The sequence below is a fragment of the Zonotrichia albicollis genome, chromosome 2 (assembly GCF_047830755.1).
Source record: "Zonotrichia albicollis isolate bZonAlb1 chromosome 2, bZonAlb1.hap1, whole genome shotgun sequence".
NCBI classification, from domain to species: domain Eukaryota; kingdom Metazoa; phylum Chordata; class Aves; order Passeriformes; family Passerellidae; genus Zonotrichia; species Zonotrichia albicollis.
In genome coordinates, this window is record NC_133820.1 from 119,064,981 (window position 1) to 119,092,086 (window position 27,106).

Genomic DNA, 27,106 nt, shown 5'->3' on the forward strand with positions numbered 1-27,106 from the left:
TGTCCTTTTTCGGGCTCCTGCTGCCCAGAAAGAGGTACCCGGACCGTCCGTAACTCTTTGTCTCTATTGTCTCATATTGTCCTTATTCAAATTGTCCAAAGTATTTGTTTATTACTCTAATTGTATTACTATTTTTATAACCATTTTATTACTATTAAACTTTTAAAATTTTAAAAACAAGTGATTGGCATTTTTCACAAGTGCCACCGGTGCAGGCGCGCTCCGGGTGAGTCATGCCGGGCAGCCCCAGTCGCGACAGGAGCGCGCTCAGCATCACTGTCACGCCGAGCAGCGCCTCTCGCGACAGGAACGAGCTCAGCATCAATGTCAGAGGTGCAAGCGCGCTCCGGGTGAGTCACGCCGGGCAGCCCCAGTCGCGACAGGAGCGGGCTCAGCATCAGTGTCACGGTGGGGGCGCGCTCCGGGTGAGTCACGCCGGGCAGCCCAGTCGCGACAGGAGCCCCGCCCGCCCGCCGCCCGCGCGGCGCAGACCAACTGCTGCGGGGGGAGCGCGGCCTCTCTCCGCCGCCCTGCCCGCCCGGAGACCCGGGGAGAACCGGAGCTCTTGGCTCATCGCGTTTCGCTGCCCAGCTCCGAGGCCACTCCAGCCGTCCGGGTGCGGCGGGGCGCGGTCCGAGCCCTCCGGTGTCCCCCCGTACCGCCGGGCGGTGGTGCCGGCCCGAAGCGGCGGGCGGTGCCGGGCGCCGAGAGCGGCGGCGGCGGCGCAGGAGGGCGGACAAAGCGGAGCGCGGCTGGGGCGGGCGGCGGTGAGGGGGGACGGGGCTGGGATTCGGGATCGGGGCTGGCATTGGGTGCCGGGGCTGGGATACGGGACCGGGATAGGATTAGCGGTAGGGGTTAGGGCAGAGCCGGGGGTATCGCGGTACGGACGGTGGAGGGGCGCCCGCGCCGCTGGTGCGCGGAGGGAGGGAGGGAAGGAAGGGGCAGCGCTGATGGAGGTGGTGATGGAGTTGCTGCGGAGCAGGACGGGACGGGGCAGCCTTCGGGCGAGGGAAGGGGGAATCTCGGTCCGTGCGGCCTGGCCTCCGTTTCTCTGAAGGGAAAACTTTGCCGGGACGCTCCCGCCCCGCTGCGGGCCCTCCCCTCGGCGGCGCGGCCCGGGTGGCTCCGCAGTGACCGTGCCGTGCCTTGACCCCTCCGCAGGGCACTATGAACGAGGAGCAGTTCGTGAGCATCGACCTGGACGATGACAACATCTGCAGCGTCTGCAAGCTGGGCACCGAGAAGGAAACGCTGTCCTTCTGCCACGTCTGTTTCGAGCTGAACATCGAAGGTGAGAGATTCCTTGGGAGCTGGAGCCCTGCTGGGCCGGCCCAGCCGGGGCTGAGCGCACAGACGGCTCCTCCAAAGCTTCCATCGCGTTTGGAAACGCCTGTCTGCAGATAAAGTTTGAAATCAGTTCGTTTTCTAGCTCTAAAGGTGGGTGCTGCTCCTCCAGATGTGAAGGTGAGCCCCCTCTTTCCAGAGCCTCTGGAATGCCCTGGTGTTTTTATTCCATCTCCTGGCATTAGACTGCTGATGTTGGACTTGGGGTCTGAATCACGTTCTGCCTTTATTTGCTCAATAATTTGAGGGGTCTATGTATAAAGCAAGCTTAAATTGCAAATTTTATAGCATGATATTCAGGGTTTTTGGAAGCAGATCACTTTGCTTTCACTAGATCTGCTCTGGGGAACCGAATTATTGTTTTCATATTTCCTTTCTGAAATTATGAAATAAATTTCAAAATTTATTTTTGTTTTCATAAAATGTTAGTATGTGTAATGTGATAAAACAGGGTTCATTATCCAAGCTTCCTAAAGTCAGCAGATTGTAAAGTAGGAATTTGTGCCATCTTTTAAAAGACTAATCTTGTAGAACCATTTTGGCCTCCAGAACAGTGTTTTTAAAATTTTGAACCTGTTTTGGTAAAGAATTTCCCCATCTTGTTGCTTTTCTTCATGCAAGAATGAGCAGTAGATTATTTTTGTCCCTTTTTAAGTCAAATTGTTTGTCTTTGGAGCAGCAAAGTAACTTCTTCCCCTTACATAGAGTGATCTATGCCAATTATATGTAGATATGACTACCCAGAGTAATTTATGTTGCTGTGAGGCAATTGAATATGAGGATCTCAACAGTGTTATGTGATCAGTCCCATCATTTCTGTTTTCATTTCTTGATAACAGATTATAGACTTTTGTTGCTAGTAGAGGCAGTGCATTTCAATGTGAACACTACTCTGATACTTCAGAAGTAATTGACATGTTTTTGCTTTCGTTGAGAAGAGAGATGCCTGTGTACTTGTAGTTTTTGTTGAAACTCAAGAGCAGCTGTCTAACCTAAGTCAGTTTCTTTGAGTTTTCTTACTGCTTTGGAATGTTAGGTTTAGACTTCTCAATATGGAGAGAGGATGTTTCTCTCTGTAGGATTTGAAAACATACCAGCACACTGAGAATTAAGTGCTTCCATTACACTACTAATCTAGTTTTGTTTTGAAAGTGTTGAAAGTGATAGAACACATTAAAAAATTGCTGGATGGTTTCTGTGCTCTGTTGTTTGAGATAAGCTGTGGATTTGTCAAAGCTGCTTGTTATGGCTGTGACTTTACAAAGTGATCATGTGTTTTAAGTGGAATAGGTTTGGGATTTTTTGCTCTAAATAGCCTTGGTGCTAGGAAAGACTTAATCTGTGGAAACCTTTACATAATCTTCTAAATTTCCAGTTAATTTTAAAAGGAGGCTGCATGGAATAGAATAGTGATAAAAGCTTCCCTGAAGTTATAGGCCATTCTTTTATTTTGCATAATAAAAGTACACATATCTTTGATCATGTTAGCATCAAAATGCCTCAATTTCTGATAGTCTCTCTTTTGTGTGCCACTTTGAAAAGATGTTCTGTTACTGCTCATAGGGAGGAGAGGCTTGAAAGTGGCAGAGGATGTGTCAGTGACTTTTTATATAGAGTCATTATAAGGCTTTTTAGCTGAACTACTGCATGAGTCAGCTCTTTACCATACCTCTGGTCACACTTTTCCTACTTTTGACATATCTCTACATTCCTGTATTTTTTTGTGACAAAGTCTGATTTTCGTAAGTCTTTTGGCAGCCCTGGGTACAGCACGAACTGTAATTCACTAAAGCACAATGTTATGCTGGATGTTTTCATACTGACCTCCTGGTTATGTTTTAATGGAGTTAGATGCATTAGACCTTGTTGAACAGAATCAGCTGCAAGTTGCACCAACTCCTGTGGATGTGTTATCCCACACTTCCAAACGAGTGTTGATGTCGCTGGTCGTTTGTCTTTTTATGCAGCATCATATTTAAAACTGCCAGCAATTAAAACCCATACATAAATTAAGTATTTCAGGAAGGGAAGTAGGCAATTCTAAAAAAGATACTCATGCAACAGCTAACTCAGGCTTGCTCATTTTTGGTGTGGAGCTGCTCCCTCGGAGAAGCAGGAAATAGCTGCTGGTGGAGAGCAGGCAGGCTATTAGTCACAGCTCAGCATCTTGCAGGATGCTTGAGTACTCCCACAGTTTGCAGCACCCTGTTAGCTTCCATGTGGTAAGTGCTGTCTGACTTAATTGGAATGTGTGGCACCTCTTCCATCTTTCCTGACCGTGCAGTCTGCACCAGGAGCTGGGTCAGGATAGAAAGGAGAATTACAGATGGATGTGCAAGGGCTGGCAGTGGGCTTGGCAATCCTAGGTTTGCAGTTGGACTCGGTAATCTCGAAGGTCTTTTCTGACCTAAATATCTGAGTCTAGGTATGAAATTCTGGAAGTAGGCTTTTTTCTTTTTTTAGCAAGGCATCATATTAACAAAACTGCTGAAGACAGTTCTGTTTCCCCTCATGCCAGCAGCATGTGACTGCTTAAACATGGACATGGCAAGTCCATGTGCTGGGAACTGATGCAGCTGAACCCTCAAAACAGACTTTCTCAAGTGTCTGTGAACAAAATACTACAGAAATATAATTTGCTTAGCTGCACTTAATTACAGTTTAATCTGGTGGTGGTGAATCTCTGCAGCTCCTGGCATCTGTGAATTCAGCAGCTGGACAGGTTTTCCTGTGTCTTGATGGTTGAGATTGGCTGATTGTTGTTGATTGTCTTGGGTCAGTAAGAGGAGGAATTAGAAATGGGGGATTGGAGACCATCCCCATCTCTAATAATGATTCATGTCTGGATTAATGTTATGACATGGCTCAGCCCTTACTTTCCTGACATTGGAGTGTTTATTTGTAACCTTTATTATGTTTGGACAGTATCTTGGTAGTGTTACATAACTGGGGGGAAAATTGTGTTTCTTTTATAGTCCTTTATAGAGAATACTGCTATACAGAAAGCTTAATCTGTCTTCTGTCTTGATTAAATAACTGTTGAATTTCTATTTAAGGAAATCAGTTGCTGTGCCATAAAACCTATCATTTTTATCAGCTATCAGGTCTCCATCATTATTTTTATAATAATAGATTTTTAGTCTTTTAGTGAAATAAACTGTGATTATGCTTCTAAGTTCTGTTAATTCACAGAAGCTGCTGGTTTGAGTGTAACTGGGAGATCAGCTGTGGTGTCAGTCCCAGAATTTATTCAGGAGGGATAAATATGGATTATAGGATCTGTTTCTCTGAAGCTGACTGTAACAGTGATAGCAAGGGGAGAAGAAAAGAGAATGTGGGCATTGGAGTAGCTAAAGCCAACATGCAGGTTTAAACTTAACCCTGTTAAATATCATCTGTCTTTCTTGAACAAGGAAAGAGCAACATGCTCAGTAGAGTTTAGTGGTTCTGGTGTTCAGCCTAGAAGAGGTGAGAGCAGTGTTGTCTCTGCAAAGGGCAGTGTTTTTTTCCTGTTGCACTGGCTCATCCAGCTCACTCAGTTTGAGGATTCACACTCAGGGAAGCTGAGTGTACTAAGCTACACCTAAATACTACTGTTGCCAAACTGGCTTTTGTGTCTGAAGGTTCACAGTAGATGATACAACAGAATATTAATGTGCTTCTTAAGGTTTAAAATATGCAAAGCACTTACATGTGAAATACTAAACATTTTGAAAAATGAAGCTGATTGTGGGCAGTGTTTTTAAAGTTGTACATGGGGTTTAGAATGTCCTGGTGGGCAGGATCTGCTGGGCTTTAATGTTGGGCTTTGTTTGCCTTGTGCAGATGAAGGGAGCATCAGAGAGGGTGCATTGTTTGCTTTTCTGAGTGGGTGTCACAGTAGTAATCAGTGGATTGAAACAGGAAATGTTTTAAATTCATCTGTGACTGGTTTGCATAAGCCAGGAAATCACGTGTTGTGTGTTAGTGGAAACAAAGTTCTTTTTAATTTCATTAGCATATGAGAAAATACTGAACTCTGCTAGCAGAGACACAGTACTAACAAATCTGCTGTGATACCAGGGGTGGGGAGAAATGCATGAAAACTGAAAAATACATGCTTGTGTATGTCGAAGGAAGGGGACCAGGACACCAGATGGTTCATCACAGGTCCAGTTTATTGAAGAAAGCATCAAACACTTATACAGCAAATAATAAGCTTATGAATATTCTGTAAGCCAAGCAATCTATTGGTTAAACTATACCATCAACTCTTCCTCATTCCTTTGGGCCTACATTTTCTACTTCTCAGGTCTCGCTGTCCATTTCTTTATCATACTCAGGTAGGCCCAAGGACACGCTATCTTGCAGGTGCAGGACTTGGAATTAGCCACGGCTTTGTACTTTTCCAGTCTCTAGTCAGCTAAATTCCCAACATGTGTATGTATAAAAACTGTAAATGTATACATCAACAAAACAAATCCTCTGCCTGAATATGGTGTTTTGAAACTCTGGTTGTACCATTTCCAAGCTGTGGATGCTCCATCTCTAGAGATGTTTTTAGGACAGGTGGGATGGAGCTTTGAGCACCCTGCTCTAGTGGAAGGTGTTGCAATGAGATGATCTTTGGGGTTCCTTGCAGCCCAAGCCAGTGTGTGTCTCTGTGTGACCCTGTGTCTCACCCCTCACACAGCAGCAGCCAGAGGCTCCTGCCTGTGCTGCTGCTTAGAGGTGTTCAGCTTTCTTCCCATGGGAAGGCATTGCACAAGGCAGCTGTGTCCTGGGATCCTCTGGACACCTGTGGAAATCCCAGCTTCAAGATATTGAACATCAAACTTAGAAGTCTGTCACAATTATGACTTACCTTTACATGACTTTACATAGTGTATCTGTCTTTAATTGGGTTTATGTTGGTATTTCTTAATGAAGAATTATTTAAAAACCTGCATTTCCTCACATTCAAGAGTTGTAATGGAGACAAATGTTAATAGAAGTGGAAAATGTGATTGTTTGAGATGATTTGTTACTCTTTTGCTTGTCCAGTGCTGCTAGCAACAATAATATCTTGGAGAATGCTGGCTGACAAGCAAACTGGCTCACTTCCATTTCTGTTTAGAGCTGAGCAGCTGAATAGCAAATGACAGCTCCCATCCCAGGTCCTGTAATATAAGAGACAGTGTAAGTACTGGGCATCCATTCCCCTGATTTATGTTGAGGTAGTTAGGTTTCCGTGGTCCTTTAAAGTGCTGATAGACTCAGCTTTGAGGCAATTTCAGCATCAGGTTAGTGCATCTGAGTCTCCAGTTTGAAACAAGGATGTTATAAATAAATCTGTCTTGCTACACAGCTTTTTTCCTGTTAAGGTCTATAAAATCTTGTATAATATTCTAATTCTGTGTTCATTAAAAAAAAAAAAGAAAAAAGAGGGGGTGGATTTAGTTGTTGCAAATGTGTAAGCATTGAAATTTCAGGGTTTTTTTTCCTTTTTACACCCTACAGAAGAATATCTCACTGAACTAAAATGTGTTGTAAGGTATAGTTGAAAAAAGTGGAAATCACTAATTTAATTCTGTTCCAGAATATTACACATCCTTATTTTTACCGTGTTAGTGAAATAATAAACAGTAAAATAGATTATTCTGGCAATAAAAGATAAAAATTTCCATCGTTGCTCTTTAAGCTAGACAGATGAGAACTTGTGTCAAGGTAGCATTTGCAGGCCAGGGGTATGACTCATTTCTGCAAAGTTGAACGGACATGTGAAATTAGCTGCAGTTTCCACTAAAGCTCTTAACTACACATTCAAGTCTGAGCATGATTGGAGATGCTGTTCTTACTCTGAATGCTGTACAAGTACCACTGAGTAATGCCAAGATGTGGAGCTGGTTCAATAAAACATTTTTGCATTCTTCATGTGCAGATTTGGGAAGTTTGTCCATGCAAACAAGATAATTGAGTATTTATGTTACCTGGCATCATCCAGACTGCAGAAATACCAGCTTATGACTTCCACTGTCTTCTAGGTCTATTTAACTGATTTTTCTTACAAAATATGTGATATAATATTTTCAGTAGTGAAATTTTCATCAGTCATTGCTTTGTTTAATACAGGAGCAAATTATTCTTAGTAAAGTAGTTTATAAGGAGCATGATTTTTGAAAATATATTTAAGGGGCCAGCTGGATTTCTGTTCTGTTGATATCTTTGCTCTGTGCTAAAATACAAATGAGCTGATAGGAATGAAGTGGGAGGTGATTTGTGTGCACACTTGATATATGGAAAGTACTGGCATTATCATATGAAAGCGAGGAGAGAACTTTAATTTATGAACAAGATAATATCTAGTATTTGCAAAGTGTCTGGTTTTAGAAGTTAATGAATGGCACTGGCATCTTCCTTCTAGCCAGTCTAATAAATCATAAGATTTAACTCTCAAATGAGATTTCATGTAAACCCTTAAAAATAGCAGTTGGCTTTACATCTTGTCAAGCAGATGCACTGGAGATGCACATCTCTAATGATCCTGCTTTTCAGTGTTGGCAGAATTGTACAGCTGAAGAATATCAGGTTTTTGTAATTTAGACATGTGGATAACTTGTTGTCTTAGGTTATCATGGGCTGCTTTTGTCTCATGCATTTTGAACAGGTCTTGGGATCTTCTTTTCTGGGAAGCCCCCTCTTTCAGCACTTGTGGTAAGCAGCAGTGGCTTAAAATAAACAGGCATCAACATTGAGTGTCTTGTGAAGCCTTTGTGTCTGCACACAAGGTAAACCACACTGGGGCTCATCTGAGCCTTGTGCTCCCAGTGGACGCTCACAGATGTCCGGGAGCTGTTCCATGAGCTGGCTGAACATCCCTGTTTACAGAGTGCTGCTGAGGGGAGCAGCAGCTGGAACATCTGGGAGCACACAGTGAGGACCAGCGCTCTGAAAGTGAGCAGCCACAGGCAAGGGTTCTTGCTTAGTCTAGGGTGAAGGGAGAGGAGCAGAGGTGTCTGTCACAAATCTCTTTGTAGTTCAGTGTTTCAGGTGAGGTGAATTGTGCCTGAGAAGCATTTCTTCACTGCCTGTGAAGGAATGACCTGTTACCTGTTAGGTCTCCGCAGCCAGCTCAAACTGGAGGCAGAAGAGATGCTCAGGTATAAATCTTACCCACAAGTATTTGTAAATTCTTTAAGGAGGCTTTAAGTAACTAATGGCATAGTACAAACTTATCCTCGACTATTCATGTCTCTACAAATATTCCTGTTAATTTTAGTTCATCTTAGATTCAGGGAGGATGTTCTACTTCAGCTGCTATTCACCATTGCAAAAAATAAATTAGTTTACAGCAGTACATTAGAAAATGCTAAGAAGGGAATGTAAGCTTATTTCCAACTGATGGATCTGAAAGACCAAATAAGAAGTTTGGTTGGTTTTTGTCTTTTTTTAAAGAAAATAGCAAACAAATGAAAAAAACCCACTGTTGAAGATAAGCAGGCTAATGATCACTGATGTATTTTTTTCTATGGAAACATTTGTGAAGGGATGTGGAATAATCTTGGTATTCAAGAACATTCCTTTTGAATTGGGCTTGTTGATTAGTATTATAATCTCTAAATAGGACAACTCTTCTAGCCAGCTTTGTATAAACAAACATTTCACTTGCTCATATAAGCAAACATTTCACTTTTAGTTCTGTGTCTTTATAATGAAGAAGAGTTATACACAGTTCTCAGTGAATCAGTTGCAAAGGCAGAAATAGTCTTTGTAGGTTTCTTACCCTCAAAAGAGCCAGAAAGCAAAAAACTTTAATATGATGAAAACTCATTTACTTTCAAGTACAAATGCCTTAAAATGGGGTGGAATTTGTTGAGATATGATTGCTCACCTGGTTATCTTGTAAATATTCTCCCTCCTCAGCTTCTTTACAGTTAGGAATAAATAGAAGTTAAAAAAATATGTATTAAACTGCCTGATTGCTAGTCATGCATTTACAAAATTACTCTGTAGGAGTGGATTAGGAATCATGTTGACTGGCTGCCTTGCATGGCTTATAAATTGAAACTCAGGGTTTGGGTTGAGTTTTTTTTTTTTTCCCTAAGCATTAGGCACTTGTGGAGGAAGTCCTGTTCTTCAAGTCAGTATGCAAAGGTATTGTTGAGTGAAGTGATATGTTCATATTTCATCTAGGACACATGAGTTACTAGAATCAGAAACAAACAATGGATTGTAAGCAGTTATGTGGTTTTATGATTTGTCTGAGGGTTTGGCATCAGCCTGTGAATCATGTGCACTTGAGGAATGATCTCTGGCATGAGCTTGTTTCCTAAGAGCATCTGTGCTGTCTTAAGTTTGTTAGATATGGTCTTCTAGATATTAGTGAATTTTGTAGGATTTTTTTTTCCTCTGCAAATTAAACTTTTCTTCTCTGTGTGGTTGTTGGATGGGGTATTTTTGTTGGATTTTGAGGGGTTTTTCCTTCTCTGAAAAAGTAAACGTGAAACTTAGAGTGTACTTGAACATAGTCTGCTATCCTGCTCTTGGAAAGTAAGACATACCTGCAAATGGGGCAGAAGGGAGGGGAAGTTGATGGTTTCATGATTGCAGATTTGAAGAACCAGACAAAAAGTAAGAAAGATTGAGGCTGATGTTAGCAAACAGAAATGTGGAGACAGAACTGAAACCCTGTGAAAGTCCCCGAAACTCACAATAGCTGTTTATCGAAATTACAGTGTTGCTTCTTGTTTCGTACAGAAGTCTTGTCATGCTTTATTCATCTGCTTTGAATAAAGCAATAAAACTGAATCATTTTTACATATCACTTGGTCCATGCCAGCTCACCAGATTGTAGCTTTTTCTGCAGTTATGATGAAGGGAAAAATGTGAAGTAGTCTGAGTGAAGCATGAAATCTTCCCAAAGAGAAATGGGCATCTTTTCTGCCTCGTAAGGCTGATGGTATTGCCCACAACAGAAGGATTTGTTCCAGAGAACCATCCCCTAACTTGCTGTGATTCTGGTGTGTGGTTGTTAGCTTGTGCTGGCACTGCAGCTGCTGTCCCTGCTCAGCTCTTCCAGAAGGATATGGCTGATGTTCTCTGCATGGGAAAGGACTAATTGTCACCTTAGAACAAAAGAGATGTGGATGATTGTTTTAGTTTTGTGTGTTGTTGTCACAGTAAAAATCCAAACCAGTTCTGTGAAAGCTGAAACAGGTCTGTTAGCAGTTCTCTGCAAAACTGGTTTGGATTTGCACATTTTCAGTTCCTTACTTTATTCAAGATTCCTTAGATAGGACCCCTTTGAGGGTTTTGTGGAATAAGAGAAGGGGTAGGATGTAAATTCTGTATACTGGAAATGTTTTGCAATAACTTGCCCTGTGCTCAGAAAGAGGGACATTATGGCATATAAATAGCAAAGCTTAAACTCTTGAAGTAACTTTTTTTTATTCTGTAATAATTGCTCATTTCAGGCACTCCATTACTGAGTTCAGATAAAACAGATCTCTTTGAGCAGCATGCCTTTAGAATGGGGAAGTTAGCAATGTTCAGAACTCTTAAAAGATAAATTCATCAGAAGGAAACACTTGAATAACCTTGAGCTTAAGACTTGGACATAATTCATTTGGGGCTTCATGAGGTCATGCTGCACTTGTTCTTTCTTTGTGTAACAATTTGTGTGCTGGCTATTTTGTGCAGTCTTATGCTCCTCTCCTACTGGACAAGTAACATTAATTGTCATTGAAATAATGAAGCAGCCTCGAAGGAATTTCTTTTTATAAATGATACCATCACTATTCTGTCATTTGGTGTGCAGGTGTGTTTTTTAGGTGGGTTCCTGAGCATTATTGTATGGAAAATTGAGCAAAGCATGTTTTTCAGCCCATTGATTATTTTCTGGAACTAAAAGAGAGCACTATGAGCAGCAGCAAAGTAGAATTTTGAAGAATCACCTAGATAAAGCAAGTAACATTCAACAAATCACTCTAGTTTTCTAGGGTTTGTAGTGTTGTGAATATATTTGCCTTATAATTTCACTTGACACTGTTTGCTTTCCCTTGATGGCTTAAGGACTTAAGATTTCCATCATGCTACTTGAGTTAAGCAGGCTTGCTCTATTTAAATGGTGCTGATAAGCCATGAAAACAAACTACTTGTCTTTCTTTTTTTTAATAGAAATGTTTGTTGGGGTTTTTAAGTCTGTGTAAAGATAGAGAGGTAAAATAGCATTGCAAGTAGGCAGCAGATTATGCAGAGTTTAAGAAAAGTTGTTATTTGTTTGCTGAAAGAGGTTGAAAAGTATTTTGAGATGTGGAGAATCTTGACTGCCCACTGAAAGGAGGAATAAAGTGCCCCCTTACTCTTACCTCTGGAGTAAAGAGTGTATCTGAGTTTTGTTTCTTCTAACAGTTACCTCATGAACAGAAGGAACATCTGTTTTCATGATTTTACCTTTTCCTCTGCTCCTAAGAACAAAATTAATTCCACTGCTGTTTTCTTTTATTTTCCAGTTTTTTTAGATATTTTTGCCCCATAAATTGTGTGCACTCTCAGGAACTCAGCCAGAAAATAATGCACTTAAATTTCAGTGCTGCCCAAAGAATGGAAAATCAACAATTTGTGATGGCTACTCTAGATGTTTGAACTCCCCAACTTCAAACAGCAGATACCAGCAAGTGAGATAATCAAAATGAAGTGCTTGGGTTTGTTTTCAGTTTCATGTTAAAAATTTTAGCCTTTAAGATTAGTTTTGAGAATAGTGTGGGATTCAGTAACTTAATGAAAACATTGTATCATTTGTTAATTGTATGGGTGGGAATATTACACTTTACCACTAGAATTTAAGAGGATAAATCAACTAGAACTGAGACTTGTAACATGTAGCTTTGTTCTGACTGTCTATAAATGTCTCTGTTACCAGGTTTTGTTACCTGTTGTATTTCATGGGTTTTCTTTTATTTTAGTCACTTTTAATGGCTAAAATATAGGATTGCTTCAGGCTGGTTCATGTTGCCTCGATTCAGAGATCCAGTTACATTGTTTGTTGTTTTAATACTTCAAAATACTATTTTTAAATTAAGCACTTTCAACCTCTGGTTGACAGGTATGTTATTGTTATTTGCAGTGTCAAACTTGTTTGACAGAATTGGTTTTCATTGTATTGAGACCCTTCCAAGTAATATATGGGGTACTGAGATAAATGACAAACTGTTTATTTTTCTGGACTTGGATTCTGAATCTGCTGTGTATGTGAAGAAAAATAAATATCCACTGAAGTAGCAGAAAGTAATTTTGTAGTGGGGCACTATTAACTTTCTGGAATAGTCATTTCTCATACCATCTGTGTTCACTCACCAAGTGCAGATCCTCACAGATTGTGTTCCTTTTTAACCTGTCAATCACTAGCTGTTACTTAGAGGTTTGAGTTACCTGCTGTAGCTATTTGAACAGTCTTTGAGGGAGGATGAGCAGAGAGGAGAATAAACATCCATCTTGTGTGATGTCATGGTTTAACCCCAGTGGGATGGGGAGAGAATTTCAGCTTGTGGGCTGAGACAAAGACAGTTTTAAAGGGAGAGCAAAAGCTGCCTGTACAAGCAAAGCAAAATAAAGAATTCATTCACTGCTTCCCATGGTTGTGCAGGTGTTCAGCCATCCCCAGGAGAGCAGGGCTCTGTCATGCACAACGGTGACTTGGGATGACAAACGCCATCACTCCAAACATTCCTCCCTTCCACCTTGTTTCCCAGCTTTATACACTGAGCATGATGCCATCTGGTGTGGGATATCCCTTGGGGCAGTTGGGATCAGCTGTTCCACCTGTGTCCTTCCCCAGCTCCTTGCATGCCCCCAGCCTCTGTCAGAGTGGTGAGAGAGGCAGAAAGGGCCTTGACTGTGTAAGCCCTGCTCAGTGGTAATGAAAACACTGCAGTGCAAATCCAAAACACAGCCCCCTGTTACACTGAGGTAAAAATTAACTCTATCCCAGCCAAAAGCAGCACACCTCCAATGAATTTCAGGGCAGTTTAATGTTGGCTAGCTGTTGCTGACATTTTATGAAAATCCTTTTCTTGGCATTTTTTCTTCCTGAGAAGCTGAGAGGCTTCAGAAACAAAATGTAAACAATGGTTATCTGCTGCTATGGAATGCAACAGGTGGATCTGTGATTGGTCTCATCTGCTTGTTTGTAATTAATGGCCAATCAGAGCTGGCTCGGACAGAGAGTCTGAGGCAGCTGCCTTTGTTATCATTCTTTTCTTTTCTTTTCTATTCTTAGCTTAGCTAGCCTTCTGAGATGAAACTTTTCCTTCTATTCTTTTAGTGTAGTTTTAATGTAATATATATCTTAAAATAATAAATCAAGCCTTCTGAAATATGGAGTCAAATTCTACGTCATCCTAAGACCCCTGTGACCGCCGTCACATTGACAGTATTGGAGCTTGCTTCCCTAGCTAGGCTGCAGGCCTGTACCAGTGCAAAATAATAAACTATGACTGAAATCTGACTTATGTTTGACCACTTGAATGAGACAAGCCTGCACCCTGCAGTATTTGAGCAGATGGCTCATAACATTATGCATAAAGATGGGAGCTTTGTATGAGTGCTGTCAGACTGCTCTTCAGGATCGTTCTGTAGAACTTGCTGGAGCACAGTTGGGTTTATTTTACCTCTGCAGCTTATACATTTGTGTGTAGGGGGGATGCAGCATGTGTGGAGTTGTCAGTTTGCTTCATCTCTGTCACTGTGCAAGAGGCACACGCTGAAGTCCTGCTCCAGAGATTGTGGTGTGCAAAGCACTTTGTGTGACAAGGACTAAGCCTGAGGGAAATTTCACAAATTTTGGACTGTGAGGTACCCTTGTTTGCTTCAGTGATAAGACTGATCACTAAAGTTTTTGTTTTCTTGGTTGCTTGTGTGTTAAGATATTAAAAAATTATCAGTAAGTGAACTTCTTTCTGTTGTGTGTCTTTACAGGAGTACCAAAGTCAGACCTTCTACATACAAGATCTTTAAGGGGGCACAGAGACTGCTTTGAAAAATTCCACTTAATAGCAAATCAGGACTGTCCACGATCAAAGCTCTCTAAAAGTCCTTATGCAGAAGTAAAAAATATCTTGAGCAAAAAAATTAACTGGATCATACAATATGCACAAAACAAGGATTTAGACTCTGATTCTGAAAGCTCAAAACCATCCCAACACCAGCTTTTTAGCTTCAGACATCAGACTGATAGAAAGTTACTCCCACAGTTTGACTCCCCAGTACCTAGATACTCTGCAAAATGGATAGATGGGAAATCTGGAGGCATCTCAAGCTGCTCTCAGACTCTGCTGGAACCAAGAGAATCCACTGATTTCAGACTCGGTGCTACCTTCTGCTGCAGCAGCGTTTTGTGGCCCAACCGCAGCCAGGTCCAGAAAGCTGAAAAAGCTGAAGGGGATTCACTTGCCAGTGTTCATAGGAGACATCCTCAGCACAGCAGGGAGGAACGTGAGTATCCATCCATTTACACACAGCCTAGCAAGCAAGGGCTTTCTTTCAATACCTATTGACCACTTCATGTCTCCACAGAGCATTAATTCTCAGCCTGAAGTCCAGCATGTAAAATCTGTGGGGAAAAAAAGAGCTACCTGGCTGAGCAAATAGGGTGGTTTGGCTGGTGGCTTTTGGTTTTATTTTATTTATTTTTATTTTATTTTATTTATTTTTATTTTATTTTATTTATTTTTATTTTTATTTTATTTTATTATTTTATTTTGCTCTTAGCTGTAGCCCAGTGTGATACAGGACATGTCTAATGTATGCAGAACATTTAATTTCCATACGTCATTCCTGGGAGTTGCACAGCCCTGTCTGTGGAGGTGGAGGTTCCTCAGCTCCTGTAAATCTCTCTCTTACTGAACTTGCACGCTGCCCTGAATTCCATTTCACAGAGACCTGCCCTAAACAGCAGGGGAAATTAGAGGTCATGTAGCAGAACAAACTTGGTAAATAATAGTAGCAGACTTTCCAGTGCATTTTACTGGATTGTTTATTTCTTGTATTTTTTGAGCTTAAGAAATTGAGAAGGCCCTGCTGCCACCGTGTCCTCTTAAAGGCTGTAGCAGAAGACCTGAACTATGTTTTGATGACTGTGGTGATGGTGAAAATAACAGAAAATTAGTTAAGAACATCACTAGAAAAAATCTTTAGAGAAAGCTGGGATATTTTAGTGTCTCTGAAATCAGGGTGCATGAAATGTGTTAGGAATAGATTCCTGGAGGTATGTGCTGTTACCATCCTGCTTTTTAGGCAGTACTTGGTCCTGAACTGGTGTATGTGCACTCTTAGATTTGTAGATGAGGAAAGTGATTGGAGAGGGTTTCTGAATTTCAAAAGACCTGAGAAAGAAAACAAAAGCACTGATAAAATATTCCAGGGAAAAACAGGTGATGAAAAACAAGCTAATAATGGAATCAGAATGTCAGAAGAGTCAGAGAAAGAGGTACTGTAAAAAGTTGGAATTGGCTTCTTTAGCCTCCCTTTTCTTTTTTGACAAACTGACAACTCTATCCTTGCAAAGCTGAGTCATCTCTCATTCTTTATGAAAGGATTTTACTTAACTGCTGCATGATGTGTCATATTGCATTTGTAGTGAATTAGTAGCCTTAAAGCCATAAATCAAAACAGATACACTGGGCTGTTTGACCACCTGTCCACTGGAGTCATAAATTGGGATTACATAAATCAGGACAGCATATAACAGGGGAATTATGGAAGCTTGACCTGGTTTATGGGGTTGTCTAACTGAAGTTAGTGACTTGGAATTTATCTCCAGTCTTTGATTTCAGGATGGGAATCTAAATCTGCATTGAGCACAATAGCAGGTTTTTTCTTCTGACTACAAAATGCAGCTTTGAGGCATTTTTGCTTGTATTTTGCAGTATTTACCTTTGAAAGACATTCATTTGCAGGCTCTGTGATTAATTTTGTATGTTAGGTATAAACTTGGACTGCCAGAATTAGGTACTTTCTTACTGCAATACTTTCAGTCTTAACAACATAACTATCTACTGAAAAACAGTATTAATGGAAATGTAAATAGCTTGGCCAGTATTTTTTCAGAGTTTGCCTCAGCTGTGGATAGAATTATATTTTACCATTTAAATTCAGTACTCTGTTCCTTCTCCCTTTCCCTTCTGTATCAGAATTATGTGCCATGAAACAGTCCTGTCCCAAAACACTCACATGAAACATGTGAACCAGTCTGTCTGCCAGATGACAAAATGTTAGTGAAAATACTGAAGAATGGGGAATTAGCATCCTATCACTGGGTATAAAAGGGGGGGCAATCTTGACATTTTTAGCTGTTAATTGCTATATTAAATTTAGTCAGGGTTTTTTTGGTGCTTGAAGAGTGGTAAAGTGTGAGAAGGGACTTTTCAGGTTTATTGGTAGCTAAAGGTAGGCAGGAGCACCATTTTACCTGACGGATGGAGGAGAAAGGTGAATCGGTTTTATTCTTAGCTGGGATTATGTCTCAAGTACCAAGTCTTAGCTATTGCCAGCTTCTCTGGCTTGGCAGTGCTGTCAGCAGTTTAACATCCCACAACTGCCAGCTCTGAGAAAGTTTGAAAGGGAAGGCTTAGGATAATCAAATAATCCAGTGGGTAGCTAAAACCCATCTTTTTCAGAATTCAGGACTTTAAATTTGCCATGTTGAAACCTTTTGCACAGAGAAATCTCTGGAAAAAAGCTACAGCATCATTTTTTCTCTCAGGTATGCAATAAGAGCTTTGCTAAGCTGTAGCTGAAAGAGCTTTGCTAAAGTTTAAAAGCAGTATTTTAGAATTGCAAGGTCTTAAAGCTTGTGCCAGTGGCCAGTACCCCCTGTGGTGTTCAGATTGTCACTTTTTACCGTGGTGACAAGGGCATCTCAGCAGCAGCCATGGCACCATGTGTGCCCACTGCAGGGTTGAGGGAACCCTAGGAAGCAGACCAGTGATTCCCTGCTGCTGATCAAGGGCACTGAAGAACACTTCCACAGTTCCCTCCTCTGAGGCTTAATGTGTGTTTTCTGTGAGGGTGATCAGTGCACACAACCTGAGATACAAAAGGGCTTTTGAATGACACAGAGGATCTTATAGTTCTCACCAGGAGCACAGAAGGAAACCTATTTTTATATGCTGGTCTTCATATCAAGGCAGGATTGTCCTTCATCATTTGTCACTGAGATACTCAGTGGAAACTGTGCAAGTTATTCCTGTATGCATAAAGCACAGACCTTGATGACCGAAACAGGGAGCCACATGCTGAAAATTCTGTCAGGAAGCTGCTTCTTGCAGGCTGGGAAACATAGCAGGACTTGGCTCAGAATTGTCCCCTTTTCGTTGTCCACAGTTTAACAGATGTGCTTTCATGGGTTACACTGGGGAAATCGTGTTTTACAGTCAGAGGAGCAGGGTATAGTATTTAAATGTGCCAAGTATAATATTTAAATGTGCCAAGCAGTTCTGACTCTGGATGCTACTCTTTTCAGGGCTTGATTTTCCACCTTTTTAACATTGAAGAGGGGGTTTTCTAATGGAGTAAGTAAATCCTTGTCTGTGTCAACATTAAAAAGAAAATTCTCAAATTTTCCCCAAATCACTGATAAGTCCTGTTGTGCCCGATTTACTGCCATGTATCTGTTGATTATTAGGATGCAAATAGGAGAAATCTTGAGAAAATAGGAGTCTGCTTAGGGATGCTTGTGTGACTTTGGTAGTAGTAATAAAAGATTTTATTGTTGCAGTGACTACAATGACTCTAGGAGAGTTAAAGCAACTTAATGAGAAACTGCTCAAGCAAATCCAGGGTGAGAATTTTTCAATACTCTTTGTTTTGGGTTTGTGGTGCTTTGTCATAAAAAAAAAAGTCTGGTTTTAGAAAAGAAATTTTGATTTCTGTGAGTTATGTTTTTAATGGATGACTCTTGTTTTGCATGGGAATGTGTGATATAGAGAGATTTCATTATGTAATCTGCTTTGGTGCTGCAAATTGGCACAGTATTCTCTTTAAGAATTTGACTAGAACCATAGAATTGTTAAGGTTGAAAATGACCCTTAAGATCATCAAGTGCAACCATTAACCTAGCACTGCTAAGTCCCCCCCAGAACCAAGTGGTTCCTAAATGCCACATCTCCATGTCTGTTAAATCCCTCCAGGGATGGTGACTCCACCACTTGCCTGGGCAGCCTGTTTCAGTGCATGAAGAAATGTTTCCTGATATCCAATCTAACTTTGCCTGGTGCAAACTAAACCATTTCCTCTCATCCTGTCACTTGTTACCTGGGAAAAGAGCCCCATCCCACCAGGCTGCATCCTGGTCAGGCAGTTGTATAGAGTGATAATGTCCCCCCTTGAGCCTCCTTTACCCCAGGCTGAGCCCCCTCAGCTCTGTGACAGTGTTCACAGGGGTTTTTCAATGAGGGAAGAGACGAGGATCTGACCCCATGTTTCAGAAGGCTTGATTTATTATTTTATGATATATATTACATTAAAACTATACTAAAAGAATAGAAGAAAGGATTTCTTTAGAAGGCTAGCTAAGAATAAAATAAGCAGGAATGATAACAAAGGTTTGTGGCTCGGGCTCTTTGTCTGAGCCAGCTGGGCTGTGATTGGCCATTAATTATAAACATCCAACATGGGCCAATCCCAGATGCACCTGTTGCATTCCACAGCAGCAGATAACCATTGTTTACATTTTGTTCCTGAGGCCTCCCAGCTTCCCAGGAGGAAAAATCCAAAGGAAAGGATTTTTCATAAAAGATGTCTGCGACAATCCACCTTGGCTCAGGTTGTCTATAACTAGAAACAAAGTGATGCTGTTCAGTTTGCCGTGTATACAAAGCTGTGCTGGAACTAGGAAAAGCAGAGCTCCTGTGCATGATCCCACTTAAGTAAATATCTGTGCCTCTTCCTCAGTGTTGTCACTGCCTCCTAAGTGCATTGACCCTGTGCTGTTGTTGCAGATGTGTTTGAGGAGCTGGCCCAGCAGGTGCAGGAGAAGGACTCGCTGGCCTCGGAGCTCAATGTGCGCCACATTGCCATCGAGCAGCTGCTCAAGAACTGCTCCAAGCTGCCCTGCCTGCAGATGGGGAGAGCAGGCACCAAATCCAACGTCCCCATATAAAGGCAAACAACTCCAACACCCCTAGAGCAAACTGTCCCTAACAGCATTGATAACCTTTAAGTACAGCTGCACCCGTATTTAGAAGCTTTTGAGAAAACTTGGGCAGCTCTCTCTTTGTATTCATAATCCATGGGAAGTCTTATTCCACTTTGGGTTTAACAAAAAGGGCAAATATTTTGGGTATTAAAATCTGCTGTAATAAGGTTTATTCACATTTGGGGATTATTATTTTTTCCCATAACTACGCATGAGCCTTGAAATGAATTCTGTGTTTTGTTTATAATAGAATTGTTTCTAGCAAAGAATGACCTGAAGCCTGTAAACCTGCCTCCTTCATACAGAGGACAAAATACAAATTTGACTTTTGATCAGGTCTGATCCTGTTACATCCAAGAGAGCTTTAAGGGGAGAACAGTATTAATGAAACTCATGTTTTCTTATTTATTATGAGCAATATTTTATTATTGAAATTTTATACTAAATAAATATCACTATTTTAGGTACTTTTCCAGATCTCTTTATAAAATGTCTGAGTTACTCTGTGTAACGTTTATGCCTTGTGTATGATTGTTTATCCTTTTTCAGGTCTGTATCTTTCATGATACAATTTTAAAAAGTATTGTTTCCCAAAGAGATGAATTTCACATGTTGAAGAAAAAACTCTAGTGGTGTATCAATTATTTTTATCAGCTTTATAACTGAAGAATTTGGTTCATGAGATGTTTAAAAAAGCACAGCATTTGCTTTAAATTAAAAAAAGAATCCATACTTTGGTTTTAATGCATAGAAGTTGTTTTATATGTGTGAAATTTTCAATGCTGAAAAATTACTTTGACAAAACTCAATAAATTTGTAATACTACACTGCCTTGTTATGATTTATTTATGAAGTTGGATCAGACTGATAAAGTGTTTTAATTCTGAAATGCAACTAGTAATGATACATAATAAATCAGAACAGCCTTTTGTATTTTTTAAACTTATGTCAGTCTACCGTGACTGGAAATCTTAGTCTCTGCCAAAAATACTGCAGGGCTGCATTTGTGTAGCTGAAAGTTGCTGAATTGCACTGAAAAAATCTGGGGGAGGATGGGATGAGTGGAAGATACAGACACACACACAAAAAAGTTAAAAGTCTTATGTGGTTTTAGCTCTTGAAGTGAAAATGGAGTAACTTCTATAGCTGAGCTGAAGGCATACCTAGTGTGAAGAAAGGTTTAGGTTTGATTTTAAACTCAAGCTGAGAAATAAGCCAAAGTTCAGAGCATGTTTATTGATTGGCCTATGTGTAGTGATAACTGGGTGTCATAGGACAGGTTGGTTTTATTTGTGTTTTTATTATTTTTTATTGTTTTCTTCCATATCCTCCAGCTGTTCCAAAGCCCCTCTACAAATGCAGGAGTAGGGGCTTGAACTTATCTGAGTATTGTATGGTTCAGGAGGGGAAAAAATCAGCAGCATCATTGCTTGTGTAAGTGGGCAGTAGCAAATCCCTGATTCTAGTTGACAGAAGATGGATTAATCTCTACATACAAGTGTGTTGGTAAACCTTGTTGATTCGGTACCAAGGTAAGGGTCAGGTAAGAGAAGCCTCTCTGGGAAGAACCTGAGGGTCCTGGTGGAGAAAAAACTATCCCTGAGGTTCCTTGTGGCCAAGGAGGCCAGTGGGGATCCTCGGATAATTAGGAACAGTACTGCCAGCAGGTTAGGTGTGGAGAGCCTGGTTCAGACATGGCTTAAAGAAAGAGGCCATTATGGTATTCAGCTAAGGGAAAAAGCAGCCTTTCCCAGGCTTGATCCTGTAAATAATTAGGTTCTCAGCCACCTTTTAGATAAACAACAAGATTCTCAGACCGTTCTGTCCTTGGCTGCTACTGGGAACAGACAGCCAGGCTGGGAATAGATATGAAGGTTTTGAGAACTTTTGATATTATGGTGGGAACACTGATCTCGGTTTCAGTAAACTAACTTCAGGTATTGTAAACAAAAGGAGGAGCTGAAGTTTTCTCTACAGCCTGTCAGGAGCTCAGGTTTTGCAATATGCATGAAGTGAATTAACACTGTTATAAAAAGTGCCTGATTGATGAATAAAGTGGAGTCAGATGCGAAATCAACAAAGGTGGTCGCTCCCTCACTTCGACAGTTAGGGAGAAATCCTGCCCCTCTGCTCAGCCCTGGTGAGGCACATCTGGAGTGCTGTGTCCAGTTCTGAGCTTGTCCTGACAAGAGAGACAGGGAGCTCCTGGAGCAGCTCCAGCAGAGGTTGCAGAGATGATGAAGGGATAGAGCATCTCTGTTACAAGAAAAGGCTGAGGGAGCTGGGGCCATCCCAAACCTCCCTGGCACAACCTGAGGCCAGGGTTTGGGTGCGAAAGTGAGTCCATGGGGATGTGGACAGGGTGGCAGGAGGGGCAGCAGCACTGCATCCCCTTCTGAGGAGGCTTTTCCTCAAATGCACGGGGCAGTGTGGGGACAGGGCTGTGTCCAGCCTGGCTGGGAGGGCTTTGGGATCCTCATAGGCCCCTCTGCTCCCCTGCCTGGCGCTGCAGAGCTAGTGGCCACTGTGTGTGTCCAGCATGCAGGGCCACAGCAGCTCTGAGCACTGCTCTGCTCTGCTCTGGGGTGCACACAATGGGGCTCAGCAGGGCCCTGGATAAGGGCCCAGCTCCTCTGTGAGCCCAGGGCCTGGTACAGGGGCTCTCAGGATATCTGCCAAGGGCATTGTCCTCCCAGTGGTTTGTTTTATCTCCAGGTGGCTGCATGCCAAGCTCCCCAGAGCCCAGACCAGCCCCCAGCTTCCTGCAGCCTCTGCCTGTCTCCCTCTGCCCCAGGGCAACTGTGGGCAAACAGCCCCTGGCATTTCCTTCCTGGCAAGCAGCCAGCCCAGCCTGCCACACTTGTGGCCAGCTGGCAGCATTCACTGGGCGAGTTTGGCCTTCAGAGATTTGTTTTGGTGTGCTGGACTTTGCCTGGGTAGAGGATGCTCTGAGATGGGAGGGAACTCAGGGAGCAATGAGCCTCCAGTGGGAGCCACTATCTTGTGTCTCTGCAGCAACATCATCAATGTGTCAGTGTTGTCATCTTATTGCAAGGGTTCCATACTGTTGTCTCCTACCACAAAATTTCACACCTTGATGTTTCTCATGGGCATCACCTCAGAGCACTGACTCTCTCCTCTTCACAAAGCAGCCACTGACTCCAGTTCCCTTCTCACCCAGCCACCCCACTCTTTTATAGCACTCTGCTTCTCATTGCTCACAGCTGTGGCCTGTTAAAGTCAGGCCTGTTCCTAATCTTTGATAATTGGCCCAGCTGCAGCTCCTTAGGGGTAAGGTGACTTTCTACACTATCTTTATTTTCTTATATTCTATCCCCTGACATCTCAGCAGCAGATTCCCAGGGCATGGAGCAGCATGAGTACCTGGACAGAGCCAGGCAGTACAGGTGAGAGTTGCACTTCTCCCCCGGGGTGCCTGCAGTCCTTCACTGCTGTGTGTGTCCCTGGGCAGGTCCCAGGGGTTTTGGCCTGGAGCACTGAACTCGGCATGGAGAAGGGCTGCCTCATCTCAGAGAGCAGGGTGCAGCCTGCGCAGGGAAGGTGTGGGAACCCAGGACATCCCTCTGGCTGTCCAGGATGGCCAAGACCTCTGCCAGGGGGCTCAGAGACCCTGGCACAGAGCCCAAAATACCTGTGGTTTTGATTATGACCTCTGGAGCGAGTTACTAACCTTATATGAAGATCAGCAAGCCACAAGTGTTTAAGTAGAATATTAGTGAGGTTATCATGGGGTGGAGAAGGAGATTTTAGGGGTTTTGGTATGGGGGTTCAGGACACAAGATGGAGGGAACAAGGTGTGTCCAGCCTTTCTCCTTCTCCTTCTTGGCCTCCATCTTCTGCTGTGATGTTGGCACTTTTAGATTGGTTTAGAGTAGAAGCTCACAGTCCAACATAGGTGATAGGCATTGGAAAGTAATTGTAAAGATTGTACATGTAGTTTTTAGTATAAAAAGATAACACCACCCAGGGACAGGCAGAGTGCCTGGAACTGTCCTGCTGGACAGACCTCAGCAGGGTAGGAGAAATTTTTTTATAGATAAGATGCAATAAACAACCTTGAGACTGAGAACTGAAGAACTCCGATCCATTCTTCAAGCGCCCGGGCTGGGAAAAGAGACTTTGAAGAATCTCGGGGTCACAGCGACCCAGAAAGGCCCCAACAGGAAGGCTGATGGCAGTGCAGGCAGCATAGCCCAGGACAAAGGGCTCCTGTGTTCACCCAGCCCTTGGGGCAGATGCTGGGGGCCTGGATGTGACTTCTGCCTGACAGGTGTCTGTGTGGGAGAGCTGGAAGCTCCCTCACCCTCCTGCTGCAGGGAGTGAAGAGGGCGGGATGCTGGGAGTGCAGCACCACTGCTCTCCCTTTCTCCCCCTGGGGGTGCAGCACCCCTCTTCTGGATGTGCCCATGTCTTGGCATGGCACTGATGTTGGCTGCTCTCCCCTCACAGCACACGCCTGGCCATGCTCAGCAACAACCTGACGCACTGGAAGAAGCTCCCACTGCTGCCATCCCTGACTAACCAGCCGCACCAAGTGCTCGCCAGCGACCCTGTCCCCTTTGCAGACCTGCAGCAGGTGAGCAGGGCTGGGCTGAGCCCTGAGCCCTTGGGATGCTCCCCAGGGACACATCCTCGTCCTGGAGGAGCAGTAATGCTTTCCTAGCTTGCCCAGAGCCCTGGCATGACTGTTGGATTTATGAGGATCCCCCAACACAGGAAAGAGGGAAGAATGATGCGCAGAACTCCAGGATACCAGAAGGCTAATTAATTACTTTATTATACCATATCATACTGTAACTATATTAAAGAGATACATACTATACTACATCATACTTCTCACTAACTACTGAAAATTCATGCCTGTCTGCTGGCAGTCCCAACACCCACACGTGGATCCAATTGATCAATGAATCAAAAAACCATCACCAGAATCCAATCAAGCAATTCCTTCAGGTAAATAGCCTTCCAACACATTCCACATGTTCAAAAACACAGAGGCAGCAAATGAGACAAGAATTATTTTGATCATTCTTTTCTCTGCTTCTCTCACTGCTTCTCTCTGTTCAGAGGTCGTGTGAATAGCACACATGACTTGTTAGAGCTGAGGGCAAAGCCTAGGTCAGGTTTAAGGCCTTGTTAGCAGCAGGGGCAAAGCCCAGGACAGGCTTAGGGCTCAAGGCTAACCTCCTGCAGCAGTTTCTTTGGGATAACTGGGGGTTTCAGTAGCCACCAGTGACACAGCCATGTGTCTGCAGGTGTCCTGGATAGCTGCCTATGCCTTCAGTGCTCTCTCACAGATCCGTGTTAACATCAAAGAGGAACTGGTTGTACAGTTTGGCATTCCCTGAACTTGCTCCCATCATTGCTGCTTCAGTGCTTTGGGTTGCTTTTGCTTTTTTCCCCATTATTTTTTCTCTTTATATCCTTTCCCTCCCTGTGCTGCTGCCACAGAACTTGGACAGATACCCTGCTTCCTACTAAGTGCCAAGGCTCCCATCATTGGCGCTGCTTTGCTGGAGGCTTTATCCTCCTCGTGGGGAAGAGGCTGTGTCAGCTGGATGCTGCCTGGCACAGGGACAAGCACAAAGGGAACAGCCGGTGCAAGGAGGCCTGGTGTGGGTCAGCACCATGTGCCAGGTCACCAGGATGGTCACCATGGCTGGAGCCAGGCAGATGTGATGCCCCGAGTGGTGCCTGGTGGCTCTAACACCATCCCTTCTCCTTTTTACACGTTTAGACCTTTATTTCGGTTGTTTGTTTTTTGTTTGTTTGGTTGGTTGTTTTTTTTTAAATTACTATCATTTTTTGCCACAGTAGACAAAGCCACGTTCGTGCAGTGCCTGTCTCTACTGTTCTCTGTCGGACACAGCATGGATGTGATGGGGAAGCCATGCCCTGGTGGGGGGAGTACACACATCTGTCTGTCCCTTGTCACCTCTTCGATCATGTTCCATAGGGTCAAGAGGACAAGGGGACAGAAAAGGTATGATAAGCCAGCTAAGGGGAAGGAAGCACCTAAGATTCACAAATGCTCATGGTCGAAAGGAATGTACAAAGTCAGAGACTTTGCAAATAATCAGAAAGTTTTATTAGTAAATTACACACTTGGTCTTAATCTCATTGTACACTCGCATCCTACAGCGCAGGAACTACAACAAGGATGTTTTTCCAGTGCCGCCCTGCAGTTGTTTATTACCAGCAGCCCTGGCTAGACTAAACAGCCAGAATTGTGTATGTTTGAGACACACAGTTTATCTCTCGGTGCTGTGGGAACGGGATGCTCAGTGCGTCCCGGTGACGGGCGGAGCGTGCCCCCTGCAGTCCGCCGTGTGTGCCGGCCCCGGCCCCGGCCCGCCCCCGGGCCGCCCCCGGGTCGGCGATGCCCAATGGGCCGCAGGGGGGCCGGGCCGGCGCGATCCTTCGAATAACAGCGGCCCGGGAGCGGGACCCGACTAGAGCTGGAGCCTCGGCAGCGATGCAGGAGATGAAGACGGACACGATTCCCCAGCCACGATACGGGTAAAGCTGACGCGCGGTGGTTCCCTCGGCGGGTCCTCTTTCCTTACGGCGGGCGTGTGGTTCTTCTTTTCTCGGGAGGCTTCGCCAGCGTCGCTCGGCGGTCGCGTTCCTCGCGGGTTCGAAAGAACCTTCTCCTTGTGCCCTTCCTGTGCTGTGCTCGGGCTAGCCCATCCTGCGGCCCTGAGTCTCCTGAGGCAGCCCGGGCGCTGCGGAGATGCCTTCCGAGGGTCTCCGGAGCAGCAGCGAGGGGTGAGCGTCCCTTCCTCGCCCGACTCCTCCCTGCTCTAGCCGGTGAGCCGTAGGGTCCGGTTCCCGGTCAATCTGTGGCCGCGGGGTGTGTGCGTATCAAGGGCAGATTTTCAGGGATCAGCTGCATGCGACTCCAGTCAGGTTTAGAAGGAGACGGAGCATTGGGGGCCATTCTCTGCCGAGCCCCGGCTTCCCAGAGCTGCGCTGGGGCCGAGAGCGGGTCTGTGCCGGCCCCACTGGCACTCTGTCACTCGGAGTGACTCGGGTAGGGTGACGGCAGCGAGCGCGTCCAGGCTCGGACGATTGCCCTCCCCGTGGCCAGGTGCCGGAGGTTTCTGTGCGCCTTTAACGAGCGCGGCCCCGCCGCGGTAACGTGGAGTGGCTCAGGGCCGGAAAGGGGAACGGCTAACTGCCAGCTGCGCTGCAGAAAGGCTCAACAACTTTCTTTTGTGCGTGGCCGCTGTCTCCCCGGCCCTTCCCGGCTTGCCGCGCTCATGGCAGATTAACCCCAGCTCCCGGCGTACGGCTCCAGGCCCGGCCCCTCGACAGCCCCCTGGGCCGCGGGTGCCGCGCCGGGCTCGCCAGCACCCGGGCGCTCGCGCCGGCGGCTGCTCTCCCCGTCTGCCCCGCGCCTGCTGCGGGCCCGTCCGTGCCGGGGGCTGCCGTGGCTCGCTCATCTCCCGCCTGGGTGCCTCCCCAGCCGGACCCTGGCCCGGGACAGCCCGGAGTCCGCGGGCTTTGCGTCCCCCGGAGCGTTGGCACGGCGGGAGCTCCAGAGCGCGGGCTTTGGTTAACGCTGTGTTGTGACCGGAGTGGCGC

General features: G+C 44.1%; 2 protein-coding genes across 4 annotated transcripts; both read left to right on the top strand.

Annotated features, from left to right (window-relative positions):
• The first annotated feature begins 328 nt into the window (after window positions 1-328).
• On the top strand, window positions 329-20,325 carry C2H21orf91 (chromosome 2 C21orf91 homolog). 3 transcript variants are annotated; one of them, XM_026793561.2, is made up of 5 exons: window positions 329-350; window positions 1,165-1,294; window positions 14,281-14,796; window positions 18,080-18,142; window positions 19,302-20,325. In XM_026793561.2, the coding sequence occupies exons 2-5, from the start codon at window positions 1,171-1,173 to the stop codon at window positions 19,460-19,462; spliced, it is 864 nt and encodes a 287-aa protein (XP_026649362.1). In that variant the 5' UTR covers window positions 329-350; window positions 1,165-1,170; the 3' UTR covers window positions 19,463-20,325. The 3 variants fall into 3 exon arrangements, with proteins under 3 accessions (XP_026649362.1, XP_026649361.1, XP_005487226.1); XM_026793560.2 differs by having other exon boundaries at window positions 332-425; XM_005487169.4 differs by lacking the exon at window positions 329-350 and adding an exon at window positions 539-767.
• A 2,509-nt stretch (window positions 20,326-22,834) lies between these two features.
• On the top strand, window positions 22,835-24,867 carry LOC102073710 (ragulator complex protein LAMTOR1-like; the record flags this gene model as incomplete). The annotated part of the gene is made up of 3 exons (XM_005487187.4): window positions 22,835-22,905; window positions 23,969-24,095; window positions 24,775-24,867. Coding segments are annotated over 3 exons (291 nt in total), but the record flags the coding sequence as incomplete, so codon positions are not given.
• Window positions 24,868-27,106: the final 2,239 nt, after the last annotated feature.